General features: G+C 38.3%; 1 protein-coding gene across 2 annotated transcripts in view; it reads right to left on the reverse strand.

The window, feature by feature from the left end:
* Window positions 1-1816: 1816 nt before the first annotated feature.
* LOC123595736 (NEDD4-binding protein 2-like 2) overlaps window positions 1817-15105 on the reverse strand; it is a 74684-nt gene continuing 61395 nt past the window's right edge. The window contains exons 7-10 of one of the 2 annotated variants that reach the window (XM_045473449.1): window positions 8100-9856; window positions 5424-5509; window positions 4114-4157; window positions 1817-1998 (exon numbers count right to left, since the gene is read on the reverse strand). In XM_045473449.1, coding sequence (XP_045329405.1) covers window positions 4134-4157; window positions 5424-5509; window positions 8100-9856 — 1867 coding nt within the window. In that variant the 3' untranslated portion in view covers window positions 1817-1998; window positions 4114-4133. Of the gene's footprint in view, window positions 1999-4113; window positions 4158-5423; window positions 5510-8099; window positions 9857-15105 lie in introns of those variants that run through there. The other variant, XM_045473458.1, reaches the window with a different exon arrangement.

The following is a 15105-nucleotide window of genomic DNA, read 5'->3' on the forward strand; positions in this document are numbered from 1 at the left end:
CGCCCCTCTCATTGTTAAAATAATCATAACAATACCCTTGGATAAGGCATGGCAGTGTGGATTCTAATGTATTCATTAGAAATCCATAAATGCCGCTGGTGAAGGCCTCTAGGAGAGCAAGGGTTTGCCAGATGTCAGAATCCCCTCCGTAGCTACCTGGGCTTGGACCCTGTTGCTGGTCAGCTCCTCCCTGAAATCCTCCTATCCTGGGCCAAAGGCAAGTCCAGTTTCACAGTGGCTCTGAGAGCAAGACTCTTACGGAGTTCAAGCAAACACTGAAAACCCTGGTTTCTGTCTGGAACAGACCCACCATCTAGTAGAAAGATAAACTAAAGCTGCATGAAAGAAGCGTAAGAAAAAGCACAGCTATTTTAAATAAAGCACTTAGGGCGCCTGGGTGGCGCAGTCGGTTGGGCGTCCGACTTCAGCCAGGTCACGATCTCGCGGTCTGTGAGTTCGAGCCCCGCGTCAGGCTCTGGGCTGATGGCTCAGAGCCTGGAGCCTGTTTCCGATTCTGTGTCTCCCTCTCTCTCTGCCCCTCCCCCGTTCATGCTCTGTCTCTCTCTGTCCCGAAAATAAATAAACGTTGAAAAAAAAAATTTTTTTTAAATAAAAAAAATAAAAAAAATAAATAAATAAAGCACTTAATTCCTAATAACTATGGCAGATGGAGCACCAATATTTAACTTCCACTCCCTCCTTGAAACCCCACTAAAATGTAAGAGGTTTTTTTTTTGGGGGGGGGGGCAGTTAGTTTGTTATTATTTTTAAGCATAAATTATAAGAAAAAAGGCAGAATATCACAGTAACAAAAATCTGAAAACTAGAAAGCAAAGACCAAGTGTTAATTTGGCAAAAACAAATAAACAAACAAACCCAAACCCCCCCAGAAATCCCCTGAGTTATAGAAAGCCATGAGTCAACACAATTTACCCTGCATAACCCCTAAACTTTCAGGCACTAGAAGATTTGGGGCTGGAAGTGGGCTTTAACAGGCAGGTCAGTGGAAAGTCTGCTTGGGAAACAAACATCCAGAGTCGGGCAATTGCTCATCCCCTCGAGAAGCCCAGAGGTTTATTCCCTGGAGAAGATCAGACAGTATAGATAGGGTGGAGTAGGAAGTAAGATAAGATAGATCCTCCCTTTCTGAAAATAGAGGGATTAGGTAAATGCCTACTTGTTGCATAATCACCCCCTCATTTCTGTTTTTCAAATATGAATTTTCCTATTTGAAGACTGGTCAATACAAGTAAACTAAAACAGAATTTTGAAAGATGGTGCAATTTTGTAGATGGTGCAAGACCCACGATCCCTAACCAACACCCCTGAGGTCAGATATGTTTCAGAATTCAGAAAGCACGTGTTTGCCTATTGAAGGTACACAGTATGTGTGTATGTGTATATATATATATAACCTCACATTCTGAGTGGGGACTGAGCACCCCATGGCAATTACCCCGTGGTAATTAAACACATTCATATTTCAGCAATGAAATGTATGAACGGTCACACTAGGTAGGATAAATAAGGAGTAAAATTAACTTGTGTGGGCCAAGTTTTGCTGCCAAATTAGTTTTAATGCCAAACATATAAGAAACAAAACAAACTAAAAACAACTTGTGATTTTCAAAGCCTTTTCAATTTCAGAATTTGAGAAATGGAATCATGGACCTATACTTGGGTATAAGGCCTACCCTTCCATCCTGATGCAATTTCAAAACAAACTACTAAAGTTTTCTGTGCCTTATTTTCTTCCATATAACAAATTAAAATAGGGCAAATATCTTCAAAATTAGATAATAAAAAGTTCAAGTTGTTACCTCTTTTGTTGAGTTTTTTATTATTCAGATAACTAATCAAGAATGGTTGGACAGATTATCCAAACCAATTTTGGTATCCAATGAGTGTATCGTTGAAAATGATCCTTTGGGCGGGCACTGGGCACTCTTTCTTGACGATTAGGGTCTTCAACAGCACGAGGAGGACTGGAGAATTCAACTACAAAAACAAAACAAAACAAAACAAAACACAAGCCAAACAAGTCTAGAGAAAATGGTGACATATACAGAGTCTGGTGTCAGTTTCCCAGGCTCTTTCCATATTTAAATAAGCCACTACCCTGGTATCTAGGCCTTTACTCTGGCCCTACAATCCCCACACCCTGCTTGGTCCTGTCTCGTTGGAGAGTCAGTGTCCCCCACACTGCCCAACCTTCTGTCTCTAAATCCAAACCTGTTCTCTGCCTCATTCCCTGAGGATCCAGCTATTTACATTATAAAGTTAATAATAAATACACTAATTCATGCAAACGTGTTACCACGTTTCTTAAGTCAATGTGTTGCTCTCCTAGGTAACACAATTTCTATTTTGCCTGGGACATTTTAAAGATGATGCTCTAACCCAAGGAGGTATTTAAAGAAATGGAATTAACCCTTCTAAGAGCCTATTATTTTTCAGGCACTATGTTAAGGACTTTGCACAATTATTTCGCTTAATCCTCATTTAATATTCCCATGGCAGGTTGCTATTATAAATCTATCTTCTACACATGAACAGATTGAGGCTCTGAGAGGATAATTTGTTTAAGGTTACACAGCCAGTCAGCAATAGCTTCAGGATGGGAACCCATTCTCCTTCCAGCACCCTGCCCCACCTCCTTACAGGAGTGACACTAAACACCCTAGCCACCAGCAGGAAGAGAATTTTGAAATAGGCAGGGACTTGTAGTTCCCAAAGCCAACTACATTCACCTGCAACTTCCCTCCTTATACATTTCTATCTACCCCTTGAGGCCCACTAATCAGTACATTATGCCAAACACAAAACAGGGAGGCATGTTCTCATTAGAATTGTAAAAAAAAAAAAACAAACAAACCTGTACATAGACATAACACTCATCAAGTTCCCCAACAAGAAAAGATAAATAATTAATAATTAGGGGTGACTGCTCTGCAGGAGACCAGAGGGCAGTTTAGCACAAAGATGGAAGAGGATGGTCCAGGAAGTGTCCTTGACACAAAACATCCACATTTAGCTGACAGAAAAGACCCCAAGTTGGCCACAGCCAAATATGTCCATTCTTGTCACACGCTGCTTACAGTGGTGTCACGCTGGGGCTGCCATATGTGGACGGAGGTGCTGGGGTGGGGGTGGGGGGGGAGGGAAAACACTCCCTTCCTAACTTGGTCCTAAAGTAAACGCCATGGCAGTTTTCACTGCTATAGCCTCTGTCTATAGTACAATGTTGGAATTGAGGCAACACAATATTTGTCAAATGAATAAGTGAATTTCTTTACCTCCTTTCTCTGGAATTCCTCATAGCCTCGTATCCTTTCTCAGACTACTTTTATCCCACATTTTCAGGTGGCCCCTTCAAATCCCTAAACTCTTCTCCCAAACCTCTTGTCCTTCTCCTTCTTCTTGCAGCAGAACCAGTTTTAAAACAAACAAAAACATTTTTTATGGAGTATATGTATATTTCTAGCAGAGGAATGGAAACAGAAACCTCTTAGAAATACGAGTTAAAATGAAGAAAGAAAACATATGGGTAAATGCAGAGTGCATTCAATTCTTATCAAATGCAGACACATATACACTAAAATCATAGCAGCTGTGTTTATTTCATAATTTAGGCATTTTGAAAAAAGTGCAATGTATTTATTTTAATGTCAGCTTGATGTCAAGTTTAAAATATAACATGAGTTTGTCTCCATGTTTTACCTCCTTTCCTAGAGAATCTCCTAATATTTAAATATAACCTATATCCCTAATTCCCAGCTCTCGTCACATAACAATCTGGGGCAAAGGGACGGGGGTGGTAATCCCTCATAAACTGTGTGTTAACACAACGCTGTAAAATATGTTCTAACCAATAAAGTTGGCAAATAAATTTGGTAACAACCATCTAAGCTTTGTTGTATTTCACAAAAAGATCTACATTTAAAGGAAATAGAAAATCACATGTGCACTAGCACACAGGGTTGCTATGGTAACAGACTACATTTTTTTATATTTACTCTTCAAATTGCAGTACATGGAGCTATTATAACCAAATAATGTCAACATCCACTGCCTTCGGATTGTACTGAGGTCTCTGGAATATGTTGTACTTACGGTTCCAGAAATTCTCATTTTTAACCAATCTTCTTCTGTCTTTTCTAGAAATTATAATTAAAATACATATAATAATGATTAATATTTGGCATTGGGGTTAAGACTGCATCATTTAACTCATGTAGGAACATTCTAAAAATAGCAAAATAAACCTAATAAACACAAATGTCCATTTTAACGTTTAAAGTATGGGGGGCGGGGGGTGTGTGAGTGTGTGTGTTTAGCTTGCAGTAAGTATTCCGTGGGGAATGAAGAGAAATAAGAAGTTTAGAAAAATGTATTTGGTTTTATAACTGGGCACACCAAACAAATCTACTTTTCCCACAGCTGTGCTTTTATGAACAGTTAAGAAATACCTACTATCCTGTGATATATAATTTTGTTTCACTAAACCCTGTTTTTACCATTTATCTCAAAATAATACCCTTAGCATTGCCTCCAGGCACATTTAAATCACTATCAACTAATGTAAACCCTCTCCCCATTATGTTATATATAGTGTGCTACCTTTTCTAGAATTTCTATTACCTTGCTAACTTTCCCCACCAGTCCTCCTCCAGCTACCTGGAAAATTTACAGCCCATCAGAATAGTTATGTCTCTCACTGTAGACCAACAGAAAACACCAATAATGAGGTGCTTCCAAGCCAAGTAAATATGAATCTAATTTGTAGCTGTTACTCTATCATAACAGGGTAAGACTGAGGGCTAGACAGGAGAAACGATGTAATGAAGAATAAAAAACTCTCCTAAAACGGGCACCTCAGTTATCCACAATAGGCCCTTATACCAGTCTACTCTACAGCAAAATTAGGGAATTAAATGCAACTTTATCTTGGGACTTATTGAAAAAACATGCATATATTAGCTACCTATCCACATGTATTCTTTCTCTAATTTAATATAAGGGATATAGCCCTTCATATTACATCTGATGAACAGGTTGTGTGTGTGTGTGTGTGTGTGTGTGTGTGTGTGTGTGCACGTGTGTGCATGTGTGTGTTTTGTTTTAAAGAAACCAATTGGAGGGGCGCCTGGGTGGCGCAGTCGGTTAAGCGTCCGACTTCAGCCAGGTCATGATCTCGCGGTCCGTGAGTTCGAGCCCCGCGTCAGGCTCTGGGTTGGTGGCTCAGAGCCTGGAGCCTGTTTCCGATTCTGTGTCTCCCTCTGTCTCTGCCCCTCCCCTGTTCATGCTCTGTCTCTCTCTGTCCCAAAAATAAATAAATGTTGAAAAAAAAAATTAAAAAAAAAAAAAAAAAAAAAAAAGAAACCAATTGGAGAAGGCCTTCTTTGAAAGCCATAAAAATATACCTCTACTGATATTTTCCACTGCAAATAGATCATCTTCAGTGTCTTCCAGTCAAGGGAAACCACACAGTCATCAGGCAACAAAGCTTCTGTGGAAATAAAAGGAAACAAGTTTCATCTGTAGTGTCATACAGATTTTTACCCTACATGTGAAGATCTGCAAACATGATTATTTGGACTGATATAATAGCGAAAGCCCAGGTTGGAAAATACTTCACGGATGGAGTTAGTGTGTCTCAGGTCTTTACTAGTAAACACTATCCTGACTCATGTAAAACAATATGAATCATAGTTCATATTCTCATTAAGTACAAATACATATATCAGTAATACATGTAGAATATTATAACATATGTAACACACATTATATATGATAGCTTCAAGTGGTACTGGCAGAGGGCATAGAATTTAGGTCATCCTTTCCTGTGACGTGTATGAGCAGTACAACTAAAGTAAGTTTAGTCTTCTTGCAAGTTTTTCCTTCCACATGAGAGTGTCGGGGGAAAAAATCCTCACAGACAATTAATGATGTTCATAAATTTTAAAAAAAAAATCCTCACAGACAATTACGATGCTCATAAATTAGTCCAAACGCTGACACATACATATCAGCCATACCAAACCACACAAAATATTTTTTCTATACTCATAGAAGCCTGGCAACATAGATAGTTTGGTTTCTTCAGGCCTGTGTGGCTTTACTATCTAATCCCGCTGTGTCTACAGAACTCCTAAGGCTAGGATTCATTTGGGTTCCCTGCCCTATTTAGAAGGCCACTGGCCACAGATACAGCAGAGCTTCCCTTGTCCAGCCTGGCCAAACAAATCAGCTGACAATTTCCACCCTCAGTTTCCTCCTCGCCTTTTTTAAGTGCCCACCACATCCAAATGTGAAATTCTTTCCCTCTATTTTTCTTTTAAGCCACATTTGTATAAGCACTGCTTATAATTCACTTCCACATTGAAGTCATCCCCCCAAAACCATAACCCCATATGCTCTTCAACATCCCCTTAAGCACTGCTAACCTCACTCATAAAATATTCATAAGCTTGTCATTTATATTTTCTATGTGCAATAATTTTGTTTTGTGTTAGTCTTGTCTCCCCATTTAGAAGGTAAGCTATTTGATGAATGAGGTCTATTTCCTCTAGAAAGCTTTCCAAAGCTTAATTAATGGATGCTTGATCATTATTGCTGATTATGACGGTATTGTGCATTCAAAGGCGCAGGTTTAGGATCTTTTCACACGAGTGCCTTCATGCTTTCTGATGCTGATCTAAGGCAGTGATTGTTAATCTTTTTGAGTCAAGTGCTGCCACGTCCCCCTCCCTTGCTCCAGAAGCTGACAAAATCTATAGACTTTCTCAGAAAAAACAGTTCAAAGTGACACAAAAATAGTTGCATATAATTTTAGAATATGGACCTAGGACTAAGACCTTTTAAATGACTAAAATGACTTCATTTATCTTTTAAAATTCCCTAAATTTTAATTAACTAAATTAATTAAATTGATCTTAAAATCGGTATGTTTCTTTGGTGCATCTAGAAAGATAGCATACTGCACCAAACGGCTAAGATGTGATTATTCACAAAGTTTACAAAAATGATAAACATAACACTAGAACCTCAAGAGCAGGTGAATAATTGTGACTCACTCGCGCTGAGACTTAGCCAATCTTGGGTCTGGGTTCTGGGCACCAATTTTGTTCACAACAGCAGAAGTTTAAGAGCAAAGTGAACAACTCTGGAATGAGCTGTGAGCCAAGAGCAGGGCCCAGGCAGCTGGTAGGTGCAGAAAAGAAAAGTATCAGGAAGATAGAGGAGAACTTCAGGGATTGGAGCTTTGACTCCTTGGCTCTTACAATTTCTGTCCTCAAGGAAGGGGACACATTCAACTCCATGAAATCGCTTAACACATGCAATTGACTTACAGATAAGGAAAAACTGTGGTATGAGTTAGATTCCCTGTTTAAGACATTTAGCATCTTAAATATATTTATTATTTAGAAGAAATTTACTTAGAATTTTACTTAGAATATTAAAATTTCATGTGTTTTATTCACAAGTGGATTTTTCATGTGTTTTATTCACAAGTGGATTTTTCATTTCCAAAACCAACAGCAGCTAGAAGGAACTTTTCAAGTCAACCATTCAGACTCTGTAATCTTCTTTTCAGTATCCTTCTCAGTCTTTAAAAATTAAACTCAACTTATTTCAGAGGATATGTTTTCATCATTTAATCTGCACTGTCCCCCCACCTTACTATTCTCATATCTATGAGCCATACCATGGAGGAGAAAGGAAAGGATCATGCTCCAAACAATGGAAATGTATAAAATAGATTTTTAAAAAAAGGAGGGGGGAACCCATCTCTATTTGTTATATAATTACTGTTTGCCTGTCTCATCCTTTGTTCTTCTCAGTATCTATTTATACTGAGAATCCAAGTATTCTAAGTGCTCAAAGATATTTAAGACTATGGTTCCTGGAAGTGGAGGCAGGCACATGACTCTGAAGGTCAAGCACCATTTGATATGGGTCCTTTACTTCCATTGCTGAAAAGCATCACAAGATCAATTAACTGCATGAAATCACTAATGCAAGGTAGAAACATTTCAAAAAATTACTCATATATATTAAACTGGACTTTTTGTTTGTAGCAAGTAAACACAATTTACCCATTGGAACTCCAGGGGATCCAAAAAGCTTTACGAGTTGAAAGGCAAACCCTTGTGATAATTGTAGTTCAAGGGAATCAAAGCCAGTGCTCGTCAAATCTTGGTTATCTTCAGTTTGTAAGAACTGTAATGGCTTAGGTTCTTCCCATGTCTTCAGCTTTTCATCAAAACTTTCATTTAAAAAGTGAAGATCAGAAGTGACCCTAAAAGAGTACAAAGTATCAGATTGGCTACTTAAAATTCCTGAAGAACTAAACCCTAGGTCATGTAGTTGGTCATCTACCCTTGTCTGAGATTTGAAAGTCAAAGATGGTTTCTTGCTCGTGAAAGATACCATCCAAAAGCTGAAGGTATACTGTAGCACAAGAGAAGGAATAGGGTTTTTATAAAAGTACACAGAGCGCCTTAGTCTACTAAATGGCAGGTAATGAGAATAAGACTGTCTACCAAAATTTAAAGGAGGATCTTCGAAAACAGCAAAGCAAAACCATGATGGATGATGATCAAAGGTCATAAGTTTTTGCTTATTCTCCTCTATATTGTTTATTTCTGAGATTCTATCTTTTTCTTCTTCCAAAATAATTTTTAGTCCATGGCTTTCTGTTACCACGCCACATTCCCCTCTTTCTTTTACACTGATATATCTCTGTCCCAGTAAGTTAAAGTTTGGTGCCAAATTGAAAACCCTTTTCTCCCTCCTTTTCTTATTCTTTGTTGAGCATAAGTCACTCTTTGGGATATGCAGGTTAGGCAAGCAGTTTCTAAAGACATTTGTTTCTGTTTCTACGATTGAATCTATATTCTCAGTGGGAGGTGACAAATCTTCATTTTCTATCAACAGCTTCTCCTCTACCAGTGTTTCTGGACTGCTTCCTGGTCCTGAAGTTCCTTCAGAAGTGGAGATCAACTTAATCAATTGTCCCCTGCTGTCCGGAGAGGCCAGCCTTTGCCATCTCTCTCTCTTTGGTCTTTGTTCACATATAAACTTATGAGGTCCTTCAGGCCAGCTCCCAAAATAGGGTTGCCTCTCAGAGCTCAGCTGTAATTCTTCATCAGAAAAATTGTTTGAAGAAAAAGCCCAATAATCGTTTCTAGCTGTATTTACTCCTTGTTCCTTTCTTAAACTTTTATCTGAAGTTCTGGATCCATATCGATTGCACAGAAATGTTTCATTCAGGAGTCTTTTATCTACCCTCTCTCTCTTCTGCATCAATGAGCATGGGATGGACGCAGATCCACCCTGGACGTCTGACGCTGTGGGATGTCTACTTCCAGTGTGCTTTCCTACATTCGTGCCAGACCAGTCATCACTTGCCATGCAGGAAAGACTCTGAGTCATTGTCGGGCAAGTAACAGCGTTTTCATGCGGCATCAATGACATATTTGGAAACAAATCATCGTGTTCTTTAGGGAGGTAATTTTTTGGTGTATTGTCCAGCTCAACTGCAGACATAACATTTGGAAAACCATCTTCAGGATGTATGCTTCTCCATATTTCATCTTGGTGGCTATTTACTAAACCTCTTAGTTCATGTCCCAGTCCACCAGTGAAGGTGCACGCCGATTCTCTGTTGGTGTCTCCCAAGTCTTCCTCTGCACTCTGAGAGGGATCCTCGTCTCCTGGTGTATAACTCAAGGTTTCAAATGAGTTTTCTCCCGTGATTTTACCATGACTGTTCTGCTTTTTACTTCTTTTTCTGCTTCTCTTCTGTTTGTTTTTGCTGAACCTGGGCCCAGTTTTCTTCAAATCGCTTTCTCTGAAATATAACAAAATTAAGGACATTTATAACTTAATTTTTTGTATAACACTAGCAAACTAAAACATTGTACTCTTAATGTGAAAAGTTACAAATCATTAGGACAAGAGATTCTAAAGTGTGCATGTACTTTGTAGTATATTTTTAAATTACTTTCAAAAAGAGATATATTTTCTCTAAGTTAAAAATGAGTACACTTTGGGGTGCCCAGGTGGCTCGGTCAGTTGGGTATCCAACTCTTAATTTTGGCTCAGGTCATGATCTCATGGTGCATGGGTTCGAGTCCCATGTCAGGCTCTGGGCTAGATGGCACAGGGCCTGCTTGGGATCCTCTCTCTACCTTTCTCTCTCTCTCTCAAAGTAAATAAATAAACTTAAAAAACTTTTTAAATGAAAATAAAAATAAATGAGTACACTTTGAGAAAGTTGCAACTCATTTCCTCGTACCTGTTTCATAAACCAATAACTTTATGAAAACTTAATATGTTCCTTGAAAAAAATATTATTATATATGTGAAACATTTTATACATACACACATACATATACCTACACACACATATAAATACATATGTACATATGCATACATAAACCAAGATGTTTATTGGTACATTTATATATTTTTTTTCTTTTTTTTTTTTGAGGGGGGGTAGTGATATTCTTCTAATTGCCTACCTAGCCATGGCTCTAAACGAGACGCTCCACCACTATTTTGTGGGGTGTTTGTAAATGTGTTAGGTATTTTTGTGGTCACAATGACTGGAGACGTGTTACTGGCACTTGGTACTGAGGCCAGGGACGTTTAGCATCCTATGATGCCAGGGACAATTCCACAGTAAAAAAGTATCCCATCCAAAGGAACAATAGTGTTCCCCAAAAGTTCGCAGCTCCCCTAAATTGAAGATTAACTTCGATCCTAACAGAAAAAAGAGGATTTAGAACATTTTCTAATTTAAATTTGTTTAATGTTTATTTATTTTTGAGAGAGAAAGAGACAGCGTGTGAGCAAGGGAGGGCATGAGAGATAGAGAGACAGAATCTGAAGCAGGATCCAGGCTCTGAGCTGTCAACACAAAGTTCGATGTGGGACTTTAATTCATGAACCATGAGATCATGACCTGAGCTGAAGTCAGACACTTAACCGACTGAACCACCCAGGTGCCCTGAACACTTTCTAATTTGGAGTATAAAGATCTAGTCATTTTCTATAAGGTACAGATAGAGAATATTAAAATACAGTGGAGGGTGGGGGAGGGACAATAAACACAGCTGAGGAAAAAAAAAAAAGTAGCAGGATAGAGGATAAAAAAAAAAAAAAACAATTAAACAAGCAAACAAACATGGAAGCCAAAAGAGATAATGAAGAAACCGTTAATCAGCTGGGGGCTGGACAAAAGAACTTGCTTTGGCCTGGTTTATTCCATCCCATGACATTGGGCAATTTTCAACAAGCAGGAGCCCTGAACACCTTGTTCTTTGGCATCTAATTGCTGCTGCCCTTGTTTACAATTCCTGGATTTTAGTTTAAAAGAACATTAAGGAATGCTAAATTACAGACAGGCAGTTGTAATGGGACTTCTATAAAAAGGATAGCAAATAAAGAATCCAACTTTGGCAGAAATTTCTCCTCATAGTCAGTTCTATCTGACTCTAGTGAGAGCCTCAGCTGAAGCCTAAGGTGCGATAGTTGTTACAAAATTCATACTGAAACTAGGATGTTACTCTGAAAACAAGCTCCACTGTCTTCACCGAAACATGAACCATCCTGTTGCAGGGAAAGGACAAAAGGAATGCATAGATGGCCTAAACCTTAGATAGGCCAATGGACATAAGGGTCTTCTGGAGTTAATTCATTTGTCACAGAGTGGAAGCAGTGAGAAATGATCCCATTCTGGATATATTTTAAAGGAAAACAAGATTTAAAAATAAATTGGATATAGAGTATAAGAAAAAGATGAAGTATGGGTAAAAGGAGTTGAGCCTGAACAATTCAAGGGATGAGTGGCCATTTACTGATTTACTGAGACATAGAAGCCTATGAAAGGTCTGGGTTTGGAGACAGGGTTGCCAAATCAGTTGCCACAAAATTCGGTTCAGAGTTCGAACCAATAAGCTAATCTGTACTTACAGCAGAGGTTAGAAAGTAGAAAAGATGAGGGCTTTGCTAATATTCCTCAAGGGTTCTTTCGTTTTCTGAATGCATTACAATCTAATAGAGATTGTATCAAGTAGATCTCAACCTACTTAGAGAAAGGATCGTAGAAACCGGCTAATGATGAAAATTCACGATACCTACAGAGAAGTTAACACAGATCATGAAAGAGTCAGGTAGCTTAAAAAAATAAACTATCAGGGAGATCAGGCAATGTATGAAGGTGGTTTGCCAAAAGAGATAGAGGAGAATCCTACGGATTGGAATTCCAATTGAAAATACAACACAATGCCAAGAAGTGTGAAAATCAGAAGACATTCCCCCACAGGGAAATGTGCCTGAGACTTGTACTTGTTCCAGGTCTCTGGGAAGGAAACACGAACCAGTAACAGTGACTTGTGAAGCACTTGGGAGAGGAGAGAAGGGAGGGTAGTGGTGATAACTTCTGTTGGAATGTGTATGCATGGGATGTGGCTTATCAGTAGACATATTTACAAAGTGTGGGAAGCTCATTAATGTGTCAAGGCTCATTAAACTTGATCTCATTTGTGCTGATTCATTTAGGAATGAATGGCACCATTAAAAGAAAAGAAACATCCCTACATAAAAGCCATGGAGAAGAAATCAGGAGAGTTGGAGGCACAGGCTGTAGCTTTAGAAAAGAAAGGAGTAAGAAATGAACAAATAGTAATATATTTCTAATTAATCAAATATTCTGTTTTCTAGGTGGTAGCTGAGAATCCAAGCTCCTGGGTAGTAATAAGTGTACATCTTAATTATGAGAAAAAGAGTGTTTCTTCAGAAACAAGCTAACCTGACCACGTAAGCTGTGACTTGAAGACAGAGATGACAGAACATCCAGATAAAGATAAAACTACCTGCTAGGGAGAAAAAAAAAAGTATTGTTAGTGCCTAAACTTCATGAAAAAAAAAAATTATTAAAGGGGTAGAAACAGTATTTTCCACTGCAGAGGCCTGTACACTAATTCATAAAGCATGATCGATAAATGAAGTAAAATTCAATTAAAACACATGCAGATTGTAAAGGAAAGCTCTCACAGCTTTATAGAATGACCATGGTTGAGGTAATCCAGGCCTAGATCTAGTTTAGTAATAAGCTAGTGGTGGGAGCTTGAGTAAATCAGATCGCCCTTCTAAAATGAGGATAACATTACCTCCTTGTACAGTTATAAAGTTTGTTAATACAGAGGCTCCTAAATGACCTTTACTGAACTGATAGAGCAGATTAAATAATTCTTCCCAATGCCTCTGTACAATATAATGACTGATCCAATGGTACAAAAAACGTTCCCAGCTACATGGCTGCTTTCTAGTACAACCACACCCTTCTGCTCCTATTGTTTAGGGCTGTATATTTACAAGAAGACAGATGAGTTTATTCTTGTCTGTTTACACAATCATAATTGTTACCATACTATGTAGTTTAATTAAACATTATGTAAACATTACATCAACCAGTGGAATAGGAATACAAGAAAGTTTCTTTTCTTTTCTTTTTTGTAGAGAGAGAGACTACATGAGCAGGAGAGAGGGGCAGAGGGAGAGGGAGGGAGGGAGGGAGAGGCAGAGGGACAGAGAGAGAGAGGGAGGGAGGGAAGGAATCTTAGGCAGGCTCCATACTCAGTATAGAGCCCAACACTGGGCTCAATCCCATGACCCAGGGATCATGACCTGGGCCGAAATCAAGAGTTGGACACTCACCTGACTGAGCCACCCAGGTGCCCCCGATTTCTATAAAAATTTTTCTAAATTTTCTATAAAATTTCTATAAAAAATTAAAGTAAGTGACTGAATAAAGATGAGGCATTAAGCAATTGTTATCAAATGAGGTGTGGGCAGAATAACTATGAAGTTTGGTTCAAAATCATAAAAACCTTTAATTTTGCAGTCATACTGCTTTGAATATTTCTTTGGGTTCTCCCTCCAATTTACATCAATAGAAACTAGAAATTGTCGACGATGCATTACAGGTGTGGTTTATACATTAAAAAAATAAACTCCATGAAATAAACTTCCAATAAACAGACTCATACATAAATATTGGTGAATGGATGTGTATGTAAGCATGCATTTTAAGTTCAAATAAAATGTTCATAGTATGTATCATTTCTTAAAGATTCCCCACTTTAATCAACTTTTTCAGTGAACTAACAACCTACTTGTCCCAATTATGTTAGATAAAAAGACTTTTATTGTAAATAAAGCATCTAGCACAATACTTGGCACCTGGTGAATATTTTGTAAATAGCAGCTTTTATTTTTACCACATATCAACAACAACAAAATAATCTTATATATTTCACTGAGACTCGAGGATTCTATTCAAGATTAGAATGTGAAAATGGCTAGAATGACTTATGCAAAAAAGAACAGTTGAGATAGAAGAGCTGGAAAGTTCTCAAAATGTGATTTATTTAATATGTTTGCACATTATTCGAAGTAGAGAAAAAATTTTCAAGTGGCCAAATACTGACAAACTGACCAATCCACCATCTTTATCAGAGATTAATATACCTTTCTCAGGGGGTGCCTGGGTGGCTCAGTCAGACTTCAGCTTAGGTCATGACCTCACTGTTTGAGCCCTGCATCCAGCTCTATACTGATGGCTCAGAGCCTGGAGCCTGCTTTGAATTCTGTGTCTCCCTCTCTCTCTGCCCCTCCCCTGCTCTCTCTCTCTCTCTCTCTCTCAGAAATAAACATTTTTTAAAAATTAAAAAAAAAATACCTTTCTTGGGGCACCTGGTGGGCTCAGTTGGTTGGGCAACTGATTTTGCCTCAGGTCATGATCTCACAGTTTGTGAGTTGGAGACCCATGTCGGGCTCTGTGCTGACAGCTCAGAGGCTGGAGCCTACTTAGGATTCTGTGTCTCCCCCTCTCTCTACCTCTCCCCTACTCACACTCTGTCTGTCTGTCTCTCTCAAAAATAAATAAAAAATTAAAAAATACCTTTTTCAATAGTTGATAAAACAAGCAGACAAAAAAAATCAGGATATTAAAGTCATAAATAGCACAATTAATAATGTTCAATATAATGACTATGGAACACTACATTCAAAAATTAAAGAAAACATTCTTTT

The sequence above is a fragment of the Leopardus geoffroyi genome, chromosome A1 (assembly GCF_018350155.1).
Source record: "Leopardus geoffroyi isolate Oge1 chromosome A1, O.geoffroyi_Oge1_pat1.0, whole genome shotgun sequence".
In the NCBI taxonomy this organism is placed as follows: Eukaryota; Metazoa; Chordata; class Mammalia; order Carnivora; family Felidae; genus Leopardus; species Leopardus geoffroyi.